General features: G+C 35.5%; 1 protein-coding gene across 1 annotated transcript in view; it reads right to left on the bottom strand.

The window, feature by feature from the left end:
• Window positions 1-21,739, bottom strand: part of LOC128983533 (RWD domain-containing protein 1) — a 45,836-nt gene that overhangs the window by 5,459 nt on the left and 18,638 nt on the right. Inside the window, exon 4 of the mRNA XM_054402835.1 lies at window positions 7,576-7,762. Within this exon, the coding sequence (XP_054258810.1) occupies window positions 7,576-7,762 (187 nt within the window). The remainder of the gene's footprint in view (window positions 1-7,575; window positions 7,763-21,739) is intronic.

Below are 21,739 nucleotides of genomic sequence, written 5' to 3'. Positions count from 1 at the left end.
TGTAACAGTAGGATATGATGAGGATTGCAATTGTTGGAGTCTTGGAAGACAATTAGAGGAGGTCGATGAAGAAGACAGCCGCAGTTGGTGCTCAGTGGGAAGATCTTGCTGCATCTGTTGCATGGTAGTGACAGGTATTTTTGGTGATGTCATCTGAGGAAGACTTGCTGTAGGTTGAGTCTCTTGAAGCTTCGTTGAGATTTGTAGTTTCAAGGTCTTGACAAATTCCTCATGTGTAAGACCTCTCCAAAGGACTCTTTGTGCCTTTTGACTGTAGGAGATGATGTAAACTGATGCCCCTGTTGAACGATGGAAGTTTACGATGTTTTGTGTGAAGTGTTGTGGTTCAATCAGATCTCGCACACATCCCATTGCTGAACAAATTAGTGTTTTCAGACCTTTGGACTTAAAATCTTGCTCAAGCTGACTGAAAGCTTCATCATATTGATTTTTGAAAGGCTTACCATGATATTTATCTTTTGTAATGAGGCTATACAGGGTGATTGATATAAGTGTGCCAGCCGTTTTATTCGAAAACTATAAGAGATATCAAAAAAAGTTAAATGGTAAGTGCCTTGGATTTTTTATTAAAAAAATTATAGTCAAGTCAAAAAAATTATTTTAGCCGCCATTTTTCCAATATGGCCGCCAACTTTGATTTTTCTTACGGAACACCCTGTATTTCATGATGTATTCTGGTAGAAAAGGTAATTTTAAGACAATTTTATTCTTGTGATTTTTTTCATAAACCTAACCATTTCAAAGATAATAATGGTTTAAGTTGTGAAATTTTGAATGGTTTTCGAGCAAAACAGCTGGCATGCTTGCTTCGAAACTCTTTCTCATGCAGAAATTTCAAAACTTTAACCATTATTATCTTTAAAACGGTTAGGTTTATGAAAAAAATCACAAGAATAAAATCGTCTTAAAATTACTTTTTCTACCAGAATACATCATAAAATACAGGGTATTCCGTAAGAAAAATCAAAGTTGGTGGCCATATTGGAAAAATGGCGGCTAAAATATTTTTTTTGACTTGACTATAATTTTTTTAATAAAAAATCCAAGGCACTTACCATTTAACTTTTTTTGATATCTCTTATAGTTTTCGAATAAAACGGCTGGCACACTTATATCAATCACCCTGTATACTGTAGGACTGTTTTCTATTTTTTGGTATGCCAAATACTTGTTTATAAGGTTGCAAGCTTGAGGTCTACCAAAACTATTCCTGAACACCACTGCTACCCCTGCCGACATGTGCTTTTCATCTTCAAAGTGAAAAGCACATGAAAAGCCCACGGGTCTGTATATATATTAGTGCATTATTCCAATGGTACGTAACAAGACCTATACAGTAGGTCTCATCCGCTATGATTACCCAGGTGCGATATGAGACCCCGAGATTACGTTGCGCTGCTTGCAGTAATAGTTTGCGCATCATACATAACCTTTGCAAATAAAGGAGAGAGAGAGAGAGCACTCTGTGTTTGTTTATGTGAATCAGTACAATGTTAACAACCTTCAGTACTGTATAATAATTAGATTCAACTCAAAAGATACATTATTTTACTCAATCCATTCTATTTACAAAATTGGTAAACATAAACAATTAATTAATGAACACATTTAAAAACTATACATCAACTCTCCACCCTTAGTGTAAGGGAAGTATTTGGTCTGAGTAACGAGTCCAAGTGAGTCCAGTGTCTGTCTCGACTTTAACATAACATTTCCTGTTCTTGAAATTATTTTCCCTTCCTTCCACTTTTTTTTTAAGAATAATTAATTGCTCAGTGGGAAGATCTTGCTGCATCTGTTGCATGGTAGTGACAGGTATTTTTGGTGATGTCATCTGAGGAAGACTTGCTGTAGGTTGAGTCTCTTGAAGCTTCGTTGAGATTTGTAGTTTCAAGGTCTTGACAAATTCCTCATGTGTAAGACCTCTCCAAAGGACTCTTTGTGCCTTTTGACTGTAGGAGATGATGTAAACTGATGCCCCTGTTGTTTATAAGGTTGCAAGCTTGAGGTCTACCAAAACTATTCCTGAACACCACTGCTACCCCTGCCGACATGTGCTTTTCATCTTCAAAGTGAAAAGCACATGAAAAGCCCACGGGTCTGTATATATATTAGTGCATTATTCCAATGGTACGTAACAAGACCTATACAGTAGGTCTCATCCGCTATGATTACCCAGGTGCGATATGAGACCCCGAGATTACGTTGCGCTGCTTGCAGTAATAGTTTGCGCATCATACATAACCTTTGCAAATAAAGGAGAGAGAGAGAGAGCACTCTGTGTTTGTTTATGTGAATCAGTACAATGTTAACAACCTTCAGTACTGTATAATAATTAGATTCAACTCAAAAGATACATTATTTTACTCAATCCATTCTATTTACAAAATTGGTAAACATAAACAATTAATTAATGAACACATTTAAAAACTATACATCAACTCTCCACCCTTAGTGTAAGGGAAGTATTTGGTCTGAGTAACGAGTCCAAGTGAGTCCAGTGTCTGTCTCGACTTTAACATAACATTTCCTGTTCTTGAAATTATTTTCCCTTCCTTCCACTTTTTTTTTAAGAATAATTTCTCACCAGTACTCTCTGCCCCACCTGAAAATTTCTTTTCAGCTTATGTTCCGACGTAGTCTTTTTATTCCGTTCTACTTTATCTGCCATAACATTAAGTTTCGTTCTTATATCTCTCCCAAACATTAACACATTGTAAGCTGAGAGTCCTGTAGAGTCTGGAGCTTTGCGTAACTGAGTTACAAGAAGATCTATTTGATGCTGCAAGTCTCCCTTTTCTTCGCTCATGGCAGCCAATGATTTCTTAACGAATCGTTCTGCTTGGCCATTGCTTGAAGGGTGAAAAGGTGCACAAGTCCTATGGCAAATTCCATTATTGCTTAAAAACCTTTGAAAAAGTGCACTTGTAAATTGGGAGCCGTTGTCTGTTACTATCATTACTGGCAGTCCAAAAGTTGTGAATAAGTGACTTAAATTTTGAATGCACCAATCTGAAGAAGTGTTTTTTGTATGTATAATCTCCAACCATTTTGTATGGGCGTCAATGATTATGAAAAAATAATTTCCATTTACGGGTCCACAAAAATCCAAATGTAAGCGATGCCACGGAGCTGTAGGTTCTTCCCAAGGGTGGTGGTTTAATTTAGACGGTTCATTTCTTTTCTGTTTGCATTTGTCACAGTTATTAACCAAGTTCTCTATATCAGTAACACAGTGGTCTGAAGTTCTTCTATACTCAATTGTGTAATCAAACCCAGCAAGGAAAAGTGAGTAGTTCAATAATCGAGTAGCTGACATTGCCGGTAAACATTTTGATGGATGGAATATGGAAACAAGAGGTTTGTGGTCCGTCTGAAGAACAAACTTTCGCCCATAGCAATAAGCAAAGAATTTCTTCACTCCCCAGTAAATTGCTTCTTTGTCTATTTGTATATACTGTTTTTCACTTTTTGACAAAGATCGCGAAGCAAAATCTATGGGTTGTTCCGATCCATCAGGAAACTTGTGGGAGATTACTGCTCCCAAACCATAAGGAGATGCAACAGTTGAGAGTTTTAGAGGAAGTTTTGGATTGTAGTGTGCTAGAGTGTTGTCATTAGCTATGTGCTTTTTAACATTGATAAAGCTGTTTTCACATTCTTGTGACCATTCAAATCGCTGTCCTTTTTGTAGCAACTTATTCAATGGATATAGTTTTTCGGCCAGTCTTGGTATAAATTTGTTGTAGTAATTGGCCATGCCAATGAAAGATCGTAGTTGATTCACATTTCTAGGTTTTTCTGCCTCTATAATTGCTTCAACCTTTTCTGAGTTTTTCTTCAGCCCGTTCTCATCAATCGTATGTCCCAAGTATGTTATTCTTTGTTGAAAGAATCTACATTTGTCAAAATTTAATTTCAAGCTATGTGCTCTAAGTTTTTCTGGGACAGTTTTTAATCTCTCTAGTGTACCCTTGTAATATGTACCTTGAATGATTATATCATCGAAAAAGCACTTAACTCCATCAGTTCCTTGCAGTACCTTATCCATGAATCTTTGCCACAGTGCTGGTGCTACTTTCACTCCAAACATAAACCTGTTTACTTTATATAAGCCTTTCTGAGTGCTTATTGTTTGTAGCATAGCACTTCCAGAGTCCATTGGCATAAACAAAGTAAGCATAAGTAAGCATTACTAACATCGAGTGTATAGAAAAATTTACCTCCATCCATCTCTGCAAAGATGTCCTCAATTCTTTGTATTGGAAATTTCTCATCACGGATAACTTTATTCAATGTAGTCTTGTAATCTGCACATATTTGTTCCGAACCATTAGGTTTTACTACTAGCACAATTACAATTGGCATGCCCCATTCAGAGTTTTTGACCTTTGTAATAATACCAGCTTGTTCCAGTCGATCGAGTTCTTCTTCCACCTTTTGTTTAATAGCATAGGGCACTTGCCTCGGCTTCACAAATATTGGACCACAGCCTTCTTTTACATTCAGGTGTCCTTTTTCATTTGGAATGCAACCAATTTCCTTACTGAATATATCCGAATAACTGTCAAGAGCCTGTGTCAACTCAGATGAGTTTTGATTCAACATTCTAATATCACCAATTTCTAAATTAACTTCTCTTATCCAGTCTCTACCAAAAATTGGTTCAACATCTTGGTCGATAATATATAGTTTTCCAAAATATATATTTTCTTTGTATTGGAACCTAACATTTTTTATACTACGCCCTTAGTTTGTATGATTTCATCTGTATATGTGCGAAGCTGTACATGTGATTTGAACATTCTCTTATTGATATCTAATCTCTTATAGTCCTGAAATTAGATTGAAGATAGCGCTGCTCCTGTATCAAGTCCCACAGATAATGGTTTTCCTTCAACTTCTATTTTCATAATGAACTTATCACTGTTATTTACTTGAAGTTTATAAGAATTATAGGTAGTATGATCTATCTGTTTTTCATTCTCTCTGTCGTCTATTTGGTCGATTGGTTGTTTTCTTGGTCCTCCTATACATACTTTTGCAATATATCCTACTTTGTTACATTTGTTGCAAAATTCATTTCTAAACTTGCATGTATTTGCTCTATGGTATTTATCTCCACACCAATAACACCATCCTTGCAGACCTGAAAACTTAAGGGAAGGAGAATATTGGTCTTCATTTGTTGCCTGTACAGTGTTCTTCCTCCCAGAGTATCTGTCCAATTTTCTTGTCTGATTTTCTACAACCTTGAGCACTGGAACGGTGCTGTTTGAGCAGTCATCATGTTGCTTTCAGTTCTCGAAGCTTCCAGTGATGTTGCAAGTTCAAGTGCTTCCTTAAAAGTAGTTACAATTTTCCTCTGTAAAAGTCCTTTGATATCATGGTCGTGAAGTCCTCTTACCAATTGCATGCGTAATAACATATCAGTTACTGACTTTCCACAATCACAGTTAAACTGACAATCTTTGGACAGTTTCTTTAATTCCATAGCAAAATTCAATGATTGACTCATTCGGTTGTTGTACTCTACACACAAAACGATGTTGTAATGTTAATACACTTGGTAATGGTCCTAAATGTTCTTTCAAAATAGAAATTACATTTTCATAGTTCATCTTGTAAGGGTCATCAGGGGCAACTATGTCTAGAAGTCGTTCATGTAGTTTAGGTGAAAGTGCATGTAGTAAACTACAAAGCTTTGTTTTCTCTTCATTTACATCTTTAAGTACAAGGAAATTTTCAAATCTTTTAATGAAATTCCTAAAAGATTCTTCTTTATCATATGGAACAAAACTAATGTTTGATGTTGTGCTTGGTTCCTTGTTATGTGGATTTGCTGCTGTATGCTCTGTATTATTGTGTCGTGTCTTTTCATGTCTCAAAGCTGCTTCTAAATCGATGTACATTTCTTCTGTCTCACTTCTATACGAGGATAGATCATCTTGTTCTTCATCTTCAGTGGCTAGTTCAATTTTGGTTTGTGCATCTTCAAATTGTTTTCAATACGATCTTAGACTGTCTAACCTCACATCTATCTCTGTACTTGTCATTTTATCAGTTGATTTATTTCCTACAATTAGTTTAAAGGCTTTGGAAATTTGCCTTTTTGCAACTGATCTCAACTTTTTTATATTTCCTATTTCCGTCATCCTCGTTGCCATTTATTGTATAATAATTAGATTCAACTCAAAAGATACATTATTTTACTCAATCCATTCTATTGACAAAATTGGTAAACATAAACAATTAATTAATGAACACATGTTTAAAAACTATACATCATTCAGCCAGTCCAGTAATGAAATATGATGTAATTGTACGAGACCCTGAGATCGCACAGCTATAATAGTTAATAATTTGTTTGTATTAATTATTTTCCTACAGTAAAACATTATGAAAAATATGTGTTTTCTATTTATTTACGAATTCCTAATAATCGTAACCAAAATAAAGTAGGTATGTTTAACCGATTTCCCCACTACCAACAAAAGGAGAAGGTTCTCAATTTGTTTGTGGCAATGTTTTTTTCTATGGATGTTGACCAATTTCTTTGTGATTATTTTTGATTGTGATTGTTTTCTGTGTGAAGCAGGCAACCCACATAGCAGTTGTAAGAGTAAACAGGACAAAAGACAATATCTATGACTCCATACCACACTGCTTAGTTGCCATCTCGAGGCACAATAAAGCTTTTAGGTACTACACCCTCACAGGTGACACCCTTAGTAAATGGATAAAAATGATAAAGTCATATGGAACACAGGACCTAGCACAACACTTCAAACTCCCTCCTAATGAACACTCAACACCAAGAAACCGGCATCAATCAGACGTCACACTGAATGAACAGCCAACTAAACTGCCACATCCTCCGACCCCAAGAGAACCACACCTAACACCTAAGGACTTTAAAGGAATCAGACAAACCTAGTCAAAAAATTCTGGCTGTATCTCAAAAGTTTTGACTCAGAGGGAAGCAGACAAACCCTGCCTAAAAAACTGCGACACTCCCCTGAATATACACCACACAAACCAGACATTCCCCAGCCAATACCATCAAATACACAAGCAATCTAGAAACAGCCCAATGTCTTCACCAGAACAAAGCCCAAACATTATAAAAGTCCAGCCAGAAATCCATGGGCATCTAGATGGAACTGAACCACAGCTACCTTCAGTTGACCTCAATTGCTATCACCCGCTAATTTCACCTCACCTAATTTCTGTTGATATTTATTAATTAGGTGAGTCGGTGGCTCAGTTGGTAGCATCGCGGACTACGGGCCCAAGGCAGCGATGTCGTGGGTTCGGATCCTGGCCACTACCGCAAACATTTTATCAGTACAGTTCACCTTTGTAGTGTACCTGCTCACCCCTTGCTTTGCTGGATACATTCCTTGCACAGATCTGTAGTCTATGTGGACGGACAAATGCAAGGTTAAAAGCGGCTGCCAACCTCTTTAAAAAAATTTTCCTAGAAAAAGGTTTTTAGTATAATAAGAATTCACACAGGAAGACTTATTTTAAAGCTTTAAAATATTATCTTACCTTCAACTTCAAGAAATTTAAGATCTGATTCGTTCAGTGATTTGTCAGATAAAAATAATTCTCTGCCAGTTAATTTTTTATTCTTTTCATCCAGAACTTTCTTGTTATCGATCCCAAATTCCAAATCAAATGCTTTCTTCCACACCAAAAAAGACTCCACAGTCACTCTTGTGCCTTCAAAACGTTTCTGAAAAAAGGTATTGGAATAGTTAAATTTAATGACAGTTAATTCGTCTTCCTATTTATTCATAGACTCAAGTGGCCATTGGCATCACTATATTCTTGGTCTACTGGTAAGAGCCATGTCAAATTGGTATGTACACTATAGATATTATTTACGACATAATACCAGACATTTTGCCCATTCTATGATGTGGCATCCTTGGACATTACAGAGTGATAGCATTGACTTAACTCTACAACTCTACTTATACTTTGGATAGTATAAGTAGACTTCTCATCCTATTGTAAATCTAAGGTTTGTATTTTATGTGTATTTCATGTTGGTAACGTTAAGCACTAGAGTTGACAAAATGTTTTTTGTTCTCTCATTAAGGGTTAATTTTTGATTTTTGCTCTACTGTTTGGTTATATGCAAGTTTACAGGCAACAACAGTTTAAAACAACCGATATAAATGCCTCTTTCGAGTTTTTTTCAACACCCTCTCATATATTTGTACAATCACTACTGCCCTGAGAATCCAAAGACACATTAAGGTTCAAGGTAAAATGAAAGAAGAGGTTCAAAATGGTTCGGTGATTCACTTAAGAAATTGAGAACTGTTATAAATACACTTTGAGATATGTTGAAACTTCCAGCTTACAAAGATAATGAATACTTATATTATCTGATAGTAGAACTTGCTTGCCTGTATTATTTTTTCAAGTATTCCGCCTACTGTGATTTAACTTATTTAATACTTAATTACTAGTGCATATATTATTTAGTAAGCCTGTCTGTATTATTTATAATCTATCTTATAGGCTAGGTACTTATTTATCGTGCTTGTAAACCTTAATTGATGTAGCTTGATTGCATGTATCTCTCTGTTTACCTTGCTTACTATTCATTGACATGATCTATTGTATTTTATTAACCGACTTCCCCACTACCGACAAAAGGAGGAGGTTCTCAATTTGTCTGTGGCGATGTTTTTTTTTATGTATGTTCACCAATTTCTCTGTAGTTCTTTTACCGATCAGCGTGGTTCCACCACCAAAATAACCAGGAGAGTTTCTATTTGGTACCATATATAGCATTATGTTTAAGAAAAATATTTGTTTGGTGAAAAATGCAGAAAACCTTAAATATTCTACATTTATTTTGTTTCTATTTTTCCAGATAAGGCAATAAATAATAATAACATTCCTACAGCTGTTAGTTAAAACCATTTAAATCAAGCTACAGACAGTTTCTTCATGAAACATTTGCTTCATATTGATTAATAAACTATTTCTTGCCATGGAGCCTAAATAAGTTACATTTAAAAAATGCATTTTGTTTTGGTTACTATAAAAAAGGTATTTCAACGTTTGACCTGTTTTTTGTATGATTCTGTTTTGAGTATTAAATGTTCTGACTTATAAAAACATAGTGATTAGGTGTATAATATTGACAATTTAAGGTGTATTGTGAAAACCAAAGCATTCGTAAAAGAGGTCCAAATATAAATTAGATGCAATTATTCCTTAAACGACATAAGAGGTGTGAGATTGCATAATCGTCAATCGTCTTAAAAGTGTTAAATATTTTAAAATTACTAAACATGCATTTGAAGATGTGGAATGTTTATTAATATTCTTCACTGTCAATACTATTATGCCTGCTTCGGAAATGGGAAGCTGATTTGCAATTTCGACTACATCTTGAGCAAACAAAACCACCTACCCCTTACACCACTTTTAGCTGAACCAATCATATACGTATTTTTCAAAGGTAATATACTGTACGTGATAACAATCAATTTTCTACTTTTAAGAGATTTTTTAGTGCTGGTGGCTGAGGAATAACTTTCTTATTGTTCCAAAAGGCTTGGGACCTTACTGTATTTCCGAGTCGTTTTAATGTAGAAGTACACCAATTGCAGGAAACGATGATGTCTGGCATTTCCATGTCTCTAGGAAAGACATTTAGTTTTTCATTAGGCCTAATGTAATGGAGAACTCATTGTTTTTTTTTTTATCCAAAAATGTTAATTTTTAATACCCATTGATTAAATGTAACCTGATCAGGTGACTCAAGCAGTTTAAAAATAATGATTATTCTGTGGCACTTTTGATTGTTTCAAACAGTTTTGCTTATCAAAAAACTTCAAGTAATTAATATATAACAAATTATACAGTCACTAAAAATCATGAAATAATTTATTTTTGTAAAAAAAATACAACCGACTTCAAATGCTCTAAAAAGAATGAAATAATTTCAATAAAGTAAACTTTTGTATTAGTCAAGCTCACGTAGTTCAAGTCGGCGCGGCTCTAACTGCAAAAATATGAATAAAATAAAAGATATTGAGAGTGTATTTTGAAAATCAATAAATTGTCGCTGGATAACATAAATATATAAAAAAACATACTGAACTGTTTTGTTTATATATATCAAAGGAAGTATTTTCTTGTATTTTATGTTTACTTCAGAATGATTGCATGGTGAAAATAACACACAAAAATGTTCTATATGAATAGGAAAATTATTTATTTTCATATTCAATGTGGATATCCTCTTTAAATTTTGTATCAAAAATCATCATAGAGCCACGCCGACTTAAAATACGTGAGCTTGACTAGTACAAAAGTTTACTTTATTGATATTATTTCATTCTTTTTAGAGCATTTGAAGTCGGTTGTATTTTTTTAGAAAAATAAATTATGTATAATGTTAAATGATCAAATAAATCTATCTATCTATCTACTCAAGGAAATGCTCTACAAGCCCCCCATACACGGGTGAGCATGTTCCAACAGACTGTTGAGCATGCTTGCAAACGTGTACGGTGATTCCCACAGACGATCGAGCATCCTCGTGAACATGCAAGCCGCCACCGCCCAGTACTCTTGCTTCTCTCACACTGTGACAGTCGAGTTGTGTTTAAAATGGATGCTAATGCCGTTTTGGCTATTTGCAGCAGGTTTGTTTGTTTGGAAGATGAGAAAAGACGCAAGCCACGACAAATATGGTGCGAGAATTGACTAAAAACAGGAACTGGTTCAGTCACATGTCTCTGTTAGTAGAACTAGCCTCAAACTGAGAGTATCAAATTGAGAAGAAGGCTACAATGATGATTCTAATATAAATCTAGTAAAATGTTACAGACTGATCACACTCCATTCGTGACAATACTTGGAAATAAGCAGGGAGTTCCCTGTGTCGCCGTTGCGCATCTTCAATGATGGGCCTTGATTCTTCCTACAGTTTTGAAGTAAAGTATTGCCGTGGGTTGGAACTGCCACATGCGGGCGCTCTTTCTAGATTGCCGTTACCTGCACCTGATGATGACCCATTGGAACTGGATTCCAACTACATCTCCCATGTTTCTTCCCTAGTAGATGCCTTTGACTGCTTCAAATTGGTGAGTGACTGTGGTGTTATAAATTAACCATATGTTTTATGTTTAAAAGACTAGATGAACTGATTATCTAATATATAAAATTCTCGTGTCACAGTGTTTGTCTGCAAACTCCTCCGGAACGACTTCACCGATCGTTATGAAATTTGGTGTGTAAATTCTGTAGGTATGCGAATCGGACGTAAACTATTTCCCGTTTCGAAATTCCTAAAAGGGCTCCGCCCCAGTGGCTCTGGAGTTTCCCATGTTAACCTTATGAGAAATGGAATTAATGAATCTTAACAGCTGTTTCAATTAAACAAGTTGGTTCTGTTCTATGATGTTCAATAGCATTAAAGTTACAAGGATTACCAACAGGGTGCAGCACTATTATTTCTTTTACATTTATGACAACAGCTAATTTGCAACCAAAAGGAGAGTGAGCGTAGCGAACGAACTTCAACCTGGAGGCGAGTGAGCGTAGCGAACGAGCTAACCTGAAGGCAAGTGAGCGCAGCGAACGAGCTCCAACCTAAAGGTGAGTGAGCGTAGCGAACGAGCTCCAACCCAAAGGTGAGTGAGCGTAGCGAACGAACTTCAACCAGGACGTGATTGAGCGATGCGAACGAGATCATCTTGAAAATTAAACGTAACGGTACTTTCTTTCCATCGGTCTGTCTTAGGGGAAACCTATAACTTAGGCGATACGAAGTTCACCGGGTCAGCTAGTTTATTATTATTATTTACCTTTTGTTTTGAGATGAGTTGTTGAAATTATTAGATAAAATACTGTTCCAAAAATATTTGGATTTTGATTAATTAAATACTTTCTTCATATGGTGTCAGGTTGGAAGAAATATAGGAAGCCGAAATAAAAGAAAATCTGAAAGAAATTTGAAGAAAAGAGATTACTTACAAAACGAATTTGATCTTGAATCAAGTGAAGACGAGTCCAAGCCTAGGAATCAGGTTTGTTCAAAGAACGGTGTAAGAGGTAAAACCTCAACTGAAGCTTCGAGGGTTACTACAGTTTCAGGTATACAGATTTAAATTTCTCCACCCTTTTGATTTTCAAAATCCTGCCTTATGGCCTCGTTGGATGAAAAGGTTTAAGAGGTAAAGGATTGCTTCAGAGCTCTGCTTCAAGCCTGATAGTCAACAAATTAGTATGCTCTTGTACACTCTAAGCGACAAAGGTGAGGATCTTTTCTGTACTTTTGGTATTTTTAATGAGAATAATCTTCAGTATGAAGAAGTAGTTAGAAGTTTCAGTGATTTCTTAACACTAATACCGAAACCCCACATAGGCTGACGTTAACCGAAACCCCCGGTCTGTGAGACCCCATTTGAAAAATAATGGACTTTGCTTAGAAACACACAAACAGAAACCCTCGGTCTGTGAGACCCCGCTTTAAAATACACTAACGTTGGGCTTCTGAGACGGACATGTTATGAACAGACGACCTGTCAAGGTCACGGCACCCATGCAAAATGAACAAAAGATATATCAATAGGTAGGGGAGGAAAAGGGGGGAAGGTATTGGGGGAATGGAATCTACCAAGTAAACAGTGTTGCCAACATGCGTTTTTGAAAATTCCCGTGGGCCTGTCAGACCGGGGTTTCGGTATTAGTGTTAAAAGTCAAACGTAACATTGAATATGAACGTGCCAAGTTTCTTAAGAGAAGACAAGGGGCCGATGAAACTGTAGATTCTTTTACAAATGACCTTCATAAATTAGCTGAAACGTGTGAATTCGGAAATTTAAAGGAAGAGCTGATACGTGATTTGATTGTAATTGGAGTCAATAATTCCAAACTTTCAGAGACTCTACAAATGAACGATTCACTAACTTTAAGGAAGGCTATCAACAAAGTTTGGCAATCCGAGTCTGTTTTGAAACAAAATGTAGTAAGAGATTGAGTAAGGGACATATCAAAATGCAACTAGTCAAGATGAGGTAGTAGGAGGGTTAGCAGTTAGCAGTAAAGTAGGCTCTTGCAGAAACAAGTTGAGATGTAACAAATTTAACCTATTTCATAAGTATAGGGGGTGCCCAGCATATAAAGTTGAGTGTCTTAGATGCGGTGAGAAGGGACATTTTGCTAAGTGTCGTATAAAACAAGGACAGAAAACAATACGGGAAGTCGAGGACAACAAGGAAAATGAAACTTCAAATTTTTGTCTAGGTGAAATTCAGTTAATTGTTATGTATGCTGAAATACTGTTCTTTAATTTAATTCAATCAGATGTTTTCATAAAAACAATGTTTGTTTACTTGTTACTTTTGTTATAAATGTTTGACAATAAAAGATTCTTCAATCATATATTTTATTCTATTTAAATGTAATAACGTTACATAATGGCGCTGCACGGACATGAGGAATATGACAATGACGACACATCATCTACATTAACAGTGGAACAACCTACTACACATAGTTTAACTCATTTTAAGTTCGAGAAGTTTGATGCTACCAAAGAAACATGGAAGTACTACTACCAAAGGTTTGAGTTGGAATTAATTGTTTGTGGGTTACAACACAATCAAGAAGCTAAGAGAATTTTACTTCTGAAATGGATTGGTGCTGAACATTATAGAATTGTGGTTGATAACTTTTATCCAACACCTATTTTAACAGTAGATTACGAGGAAATTGTTGAGTTTATTTCAAATTTCTATAAACCAAAAACATCCTATTTGGCCGAAAGACTCAAATTTGGAAAAATCGTGAAGAACAAAAATCAATCAATACGCATATTTGTAAACAATTTGAGAGCTGGTGCGACGGAATGTGAGTTTAAAGATACACTTGACGAAAGACTGCGAGACCAGTTCTTGTTGGGTTTAAATGATCCTAAACTGCAAGAAGAGCTCATCAGAAAACATCCTGAGGAAAAAGCAAGACTTGTCGACATCGTTAAAGACGCCTACCTCATGGAAATGGCACATTCTCAACAACAACAAATAGAAACACTTGGGACATTTTCATGTGACGCTCAGGTAGATAAGGTAGGGGCTACACGAACTACTAAACCTTTATACAAAAGGGACAGTACTAGAATCAGCTTGAATCCTGAGTCACAGTGTTTGAGGTGTGGTTTAGCAAAACATAAAACAGGTGAGCATTGCAAGGCAATGAATATTCAATGTAGAGCTTGTGGGGAAATGGGGCATTTTGAAAGAGTTTGTCTGAAAGCCAAAAATGTCGTCATTGAGAAAAATCTTTCAAGACGTTATGTCAAACAAATTGATAAGTTTGCTGGTATGAGTGATTATAGTTACAATGTAGACTTTTCCCGACATAATAATGACGGATGTCCTGACATATCTGATGAACTAGAAGCTGGTTCGGTAAAAAACATAAGTCAAATTAATAATGTTGAGAAATTTTGTTACGTTGTTAATTTAACAATAAATAGGGTTCCAATAACGATGGAATATGACACTGCTGCTGCAAGAACTATAATAAGTAAATCTACGTGGAAACAAATTGGTGAACCGGCACTGACTCCTACGGAGGAGCTGGGTGCTTATCCGTCATTTAGAATACCTATGCTCGGCGAGACTAAGGTCGCGGTTTCGTTAGGATCAACTACTTTGCAATTAAGTGTTGCTGTCACTGACAGTGTTTCAGGTACACCTTTGCTTGGTAAAGATTGGATTGCAGCATTTAATCTAGATCCTAACTGTGAACATGTATGTAAGCAAAATTCTTATAGCGTCTATCATATTAACACGGACATTATAGACAAAGAGGGGGAGAAACGTAAGATATATAGAGAGTTCAAAGACATAATTACCAATAACCTAGGAACAGTGAAAAACTTCAAAGCTAAGGTTAGAGTAGCTAATGATGTACAATTGCCAATACACAAACCGAGACCTGTTCCGTTCGCATTACACAGTGCAACTAGCAAGGAACTAGATCGTTTAGTGTCCTCAGGGGTCTTAGAACCTGTGGATCCAGCTACTACTCCGATCCTTTGTGCTTCTCCTTTAGTTGTTGTACCAAAGTCTAATGGTGAGGTAAGATTATGTGCAGATTTCAAGGTATCAATCAACCCTCATTTAATCGACGACGAATACTGCATCCCTACGTTTGAAGAAACAGTACTTAAGTTGAATGGTTCAAAATTCTTTTCAGTTATTGATTTGAAGGATGCGTACCTACAGATTCCAGTGGACGAAGAATCAAAAAAATATCTAGTGGTAGCGACACATAAAGGATATTTTACCTTCAATAGATTACCTTTTGGTATTAAGACTGCACCTAAGATTTTTCAAAAGCTGATGGACCAATTATTAGTTGGTACCGATGATTGTGCGTGGTATTTTGACGACATATGTGTGGGCGGTAGAAGTGGACCAGAACACATTGATAGGCTCAAAACAGTTTTAAATATATTGAGAAGAGCAGGACTATGCACGCGTGAAGATAAACTACAGTTTCAAACAAAGTGTGACTTATCTTGGGCACAAAATTAGTGCTCTTGGTATTCAGCCTGTTGAAGATCGTGTAGAAGCTATCAAGAAACAACCCCCACCAAAGAACGTTTCTGAGCTTAGATCATTTCTTGGATCTGTGAATTACTATTCAAGATTTATTCCAAATTTGCAATCTCTTTGTTTTCCTTTACATAGACTTTTGCACAAGAACTCAACTTGGGTCTGGAATAGTGACTGTGAGGACGCATTCAACCATATTAAGAGCAACATCTCAAACAATATGGTACTTGTACATTATGATCCTAAACTTCCACTTATCCTTGCAACAGATGCTTGCAATATTGGATTAGGAGCAGTTCTCCTTCATCGTTGTTCTGATGGCAGTCAGAAACCAATTGCAGCCGCTTCAAGGACATTAAATTCAGCGGAACAGAACTATTCTTCTATAGATAAGGAGGCACTGGCCATTATCTTTGGTGTTGAGAAATTCTACAAATATCTCTATGGTAGGCATTTCACTCTTTTGTGTGATCATAAACCACTCGAACGAATCTTTGGGGCAAAGCAGCCTATACCTAAACATGCCGCTTCCAGACTTGCAAGATGGGCTATTATACTCAGTGGATACGACTACGATATAAACTACAGGGCTGGAAAAGATAATGTTCTGGCAGATTGTCTGAGTAGATTACCTTTAGAAGGAGGAACAAACATTGATACGTATCAGACGCTTGGTGAAGTAAACCAAGTTAGATCTATGAGAATTGAAGATTTGCCACTTACCAAACGAACGCTTCAAGATAACACTCACAGAGATGATGAACTGAAACACATTATATCCTATTGTGTCAGGGGATGGCCCGATCGAAGTTCAATTCCGGACAATTTGAAGATATTCTATGACAAGAGACACGAACTATCTTATGAAGAGGGGATTTTATTGTGGCAAGAAAGAATAGTAATTCCTAAGTCACTAAGGGGAGACATTCTTAGTTACCTCCACGTTTCACACCCAGGAATAGTTGCCATGCGCTCTTTGGCGAAGTTGTATGTTTACTGGCCAAAAATAGACGATGACATTGAAAACTTAGTGAAAACTTGTACAAGATGCCAAACATTCAGGAAGAATGATGTCGAAACGCCACTCAATTCATGGAATATACCTGAAAATGCTTGGGAAAGATTACATATTGATTTCAAAGGACCTTTTGACGGATACATGTGGTTAGTGGTAATAGACGCATATTCTCGATGGTTGGAAATATTTCCAATGAAAAACGCTACAAGCAACACTGTGATAAGACGACTTCGTGAACTTTTCTGTAGATATGGACTTGTGAAACAAATTGTTACTGACAATGGAAATCAGTTTGTCTCAGAAGAATTTAGAGAGTTTTGCCGCAAGAATAACGTGATTCACATCAGAACCACTCCCTACCACAGTCGTTCCAATGGTTGTGTTGAACGAGTCATTCAGACATTTCAAAACAAGTATCTCATGACTGACATAAATGATCACGAACAAAGACTCCATACACTTTTATTCTCATACAGAACAACTCCACATTCATCGACTGGACGGACACCAGCTGAACTTTTCCTGAAAAGAAACCCAAGAACTTTGATTGACACCCTAAGACCGGACGTGAAGGAAAAGATGAAACAGTCGTCAGAACGCCAAAAGTTTTATCATGATATCCACTCTAAACGTAAAGACTTTAGTGCAGGTGATACAGTTTGGGTGAAACGGAATCCAAATGAAAATTGGAGAGAAGGGGTAGTGCTAAGGAAAACAGCACCATTGTCATACAGAGTGAACATTGATGACAAAGAATACAGGCAGCATGCCGACCATTTAAGAACACGCCAACAAATACAGCCTGCACAACAATCTATTCAACAACAAACTTCACAAAAACTAACTTCACCTTCATCTGGTACTACAAACCAGAGAAAATCAAGTCGGAATATAAGAAGGCCAATGTATTACCATGATGAATATTAGTCCTCCAGGCATTTAAAGAAGGAAGGGGGAAATGTTATGTATGCTGAAATACTGTTCTTTAATTTAATTCAATCAGATGTTTTCATAAAAACAATGTTTGTTTACTTGTTACTTTTGTTATAAATGTTTGACAATAAAAGATTCTTCAATCATATATTTTATTCTATTTAAATGTAATAACGTTACATTAATGAAGTACCGCAAAGAATGCCCTGTAGTTGAAATAGAAATCAATGAACATAATTTTGCGCTTGGAACGTTGTTCGTGGGAGCCCTTCAATTAGAGAGTGAGGCCCTGGGGTCCTTTAAAGTTTTGTATTTCTCCATAAGATTAACATGGGGAAAAAACATTGTTATGAAACTCCAGCTGTTGTCAGAGATTAAAAGTGAGAAGAAGAACATATGTTAATTGTAAACAGTCAATAGGTTTGCTAATTTAACAGTTTGCTACAAACATTTACTGACTTAGTTGAAATGGAATATTTACTATTTGAATTTGGGTTGGCGTTAATATTTCAAAGGAAAAAAGCGAGAGAGCCTGGATAATTTTATATCCTAAAAAGACAACCAAATTAACACTGTGCTGCATTTCTTAGTAATCATTTAAAGAGCCGATTTGCAAACTATGGAAACATAAGAAAGTCATAAAACACCACCAAGAAGAAGAAATAGAAAAATGTTTTTATTTTTTTATTTATAATCATTATTATGGACAACCTAATGTGGCTATGAGTAAGACTATTTGTAGAAAACACTAAAAACAAGATCAGCTTTTGAAAAATAATAAGATATTTACAATAAATGTTGATTATATCGATCTGTTATGCACATCTTGAGTATTTGGCATTAATAAATTCTTATTGAGTCTTATTATTGAGTCTATTTCCATAATCTTTGAGTCGAATCTTTTAACCCTAGCAGTGGCCAACCGTCACCAGGTGACGGTTTGCCGTTGATGCTTAGAATGGCCACCGTCACCGGGTGACGGTAAGGGCCGAAATTATTTTAACGGTAAAAAAAAACACTTCAACTCAGATGAGAACAATATATATACCATTCGAAAGATCACATTCTGAACTTTCATTTTATTACATAAACAAACCCTGTAGCAGGTATATAACAATGTCACAAAGATTAGAAATCAAATGAATTTTTGGCGCGGCACGACTTTTGCAGCCGACACTTGGGAACTGGCAAAACACGTCTTGTTTGGCATTACCCTGCTCGGGTAATTTTTGTCTTGGGATGTTACGGGTGGTACCACTGGATAGCCATTGATTTTATCTTCATTGTGGTAGTGATATTTAGAATTAAATATTGATTGGACAACTGGTACAATTTAATGAAAACAGCTGTTTTCAAAATTTATAACAAATGGCCAACCGTCACAAGGTGACAGTATGGAAAATACAAATTACATACAGTGTAAGTTATTATTACTAGTCATATAATATGTCATTTGAAGAGGAAGAAATGTAGCTTGTGATAGTGGCAGCCCTGAGCTCAGGGTTATTCCCGTTTTCTCTCACTAAGATGACAAAAGTGTGTCACTACTGTCAAGGTCTCATACACAAAGTGCCTTGTATTCGCCATTGTGGCCATTGCGTGTTGTTGCCAGTGAGTTTTCGCTCTCGTTTTATCCGCGATTGATTACTAAATTCATTATTATATTATATTTTTAGAGAAATGTGTAAGTGTATATAACAGTAATCTTCATGCATTTTATTATGCAAGAATATTTACTGAATAGTGTCAAATTTTGTTTATAAAAGGTTGTATTTTTCTAGCGGTTGTATTTTGCGGTTTTCCGTTTATTTATATTATTATGCCCCTAGCACATAAAAACAAAAATTGTTACCCAACGTGTTATACATTTTTATGTAGGTAATTGAATACACTACAAGATGTTTATGTTGGTTTGAAGTAAAAACATTTGGTACAAAAGTTTTATACTAAATACTATGAACTTTTTTCACAAAATTGCTATAATACAAAAACATTATTTTATTTATAAATAAAAAAATATTTTTACCACAAACTTTATATTTTTTTTTATTCCTTACTTCATTAGCTTTACAAACATGTATATATAATTATTAGTATACACATATATTATATAACTTTTTACAACACAAACTAAAACTGTACGGTTTCCAATTTTTCAGGTTCTCTGTTTATTATTATATTTTGCCCCAAAGACTTATTTTTTTATTTTTTTCACTTTGCCGAAAAAATACACTGTCTAAATCATTATTATATTACTATTTCTAGATTCTCCTGTTCTTTCCGAACAAAATGAATATGAAGTTGGCTAGGTTTACTTGTATGGTTGAATTGTTACGAATTTTCAAAAAAAAAGGTCTGCAAAATCACCAAAATGGGTTGGCCATTCCCCACTTGGCATGCATTGGCCACTGCTAGGGTTAAAGTCATCAGAAATTATAACTGTTAGTCGTTTTAAAATAACGCATGTAATACTTAGCAATTGCTCGAATTCGAGCAACAGGTACACTAGTAATATTAAAATTTAATGAAAGAAAATAAATACATTTGTAAACAACTGCATCAATAAATCATCATATGTTTCAATGCAGACCAAGTTAATATCAAAGATGAATTGGGTGTAATGTAAATAACTACTAACACTAACAGTCATATAAACAAGTGTACAAGTGTACAAGTGTACAAGAGTAATGCCTAGAATGAAGGGACCCCCAAGAAAGAATGGAAGAACGAAGAGAAAGTATAATGATATTTTTAAGTTGTTATTTTAATATCCTTTTTAGGAGTCCAATTATTATCTTTATGTATGATTTTAGCGAATTTCCCATATAGGGAATAAGCTATTACCGTAGTACTCATGGTAAGACCTGGACCCAGGACCGATTTTTTTTTTCGTTTTGAGGTCCCTAGAGGCCAAAAACACCATCTGCTCAAATTCATATATATATATGTGTCCGTTAGCGCGATAACTCGAGCAAAAATGATCCGATTTTGATGAAATTTGGTACAAACGTGTAAACCTACGTTTATTCGAACGAGTTCGCGAACCAGCATGATCGGGCCATGGGAACGGGGGTTTATGGGGGCTTTTATGGGGTAAAAATGGGTTTTTCCAATTTTTGACCCAAAAAACATAAAATTTTGCAATTTCTTTCCAAACTATTTTGTAGAGCTTAAAAAAACAAATAATTTAGTATATTGAAGCGTTATAATGCGCCTAATGGTTATGGAGAAAATTCCAAAAAATTGTTAATTTAAAATTCCCATGTTATTCTTATGGAGAATAAGTAAACTGTTGTAGTTTGCTTGTTTATTAACATATTTTGCCCAAATTTGGAAAATGTTTTTATTTCTTACTAACTATTAACATTTTACATAAAAAACACTTTTACCCTCCCTGTTGCAGCAAACCTAAGTATGTGTTAAACTGATTCTTTTTAAATAGACAATAAACTAGTGGCCTGTAGGGGCCATAGCCCCTAATTTAGACTACAATAAAAAGCCATATATAAAAATACAAATATTTGAAATATGTTTTTAAAATGTTCAATTTTATTTTACTTAAAATTAACGGTGTTTCTTGTTTTATATCTTGGTTTTCCTTCCGTTTGAGTCGTTTATTAGTTGCTTCTGATGTGTCAATAAAATACAATTGTAAAATAATTATTAAATCAATAACACAACATATTAACAAATAGAAACGTGCACACGGTTTGGCCTGAGCCCGGAGAACGACGAATCAGAGCTGAAATCATACAGCCAAATATTGCACATCTTTTCTAGTTTAAAATTGAAGATTTGTTTTGTAATCTTACGAATTCTGTTATAGTTTCCATTTTGAGAACCAAATGTAAAGGTTAAAATTATCATTAATTAATATGAAGGCAACTCCCAATTTTGCGGTAGTAAGTCAGAAATATACAGGGTTTGGCAAAAGTCTGGAACCGCCCAGTTAACTTTTTAACGCGTTGCAGTAGGAAAACCAAACTCGGCACATATTTACAACATAAGAAATTGCACTTTTTCATCAAAGTTACAACTTTGTCCCAGCCCCCAATATGGGGTATTTTGGTGGCAGACCCAAATTTTCAAATGTAAACACCTATCATGTGACCCCTCATTTCAAAGGGTTAATCAAGATAAATTGAATGGCGCAAACCAG

The sequence above is a fragment of the Macrosteles quadrilineatus genome, unplaced genomic scaffold, assembly GCF_028750875.1.
Source record: "Macrosteles quadrilineatus isolate MER2022 unplaced genomic scaffold, UCM_ALF_1.0 Scaffold_1__1_contigs__length_201487025, whole genome shotgun sequence".
Taxonomy (NCBI): Eukaryota; Metazoa; Arthropoda; class Insecta; order Hemiptera; family Cicadellidae; genus Macrosteles; species Macrosteles quadrilineatus.
Note: the sequence above shows the minus strand (reverse complement) of the source record. Positions and strands in the feature narration are given on the sequence as shown.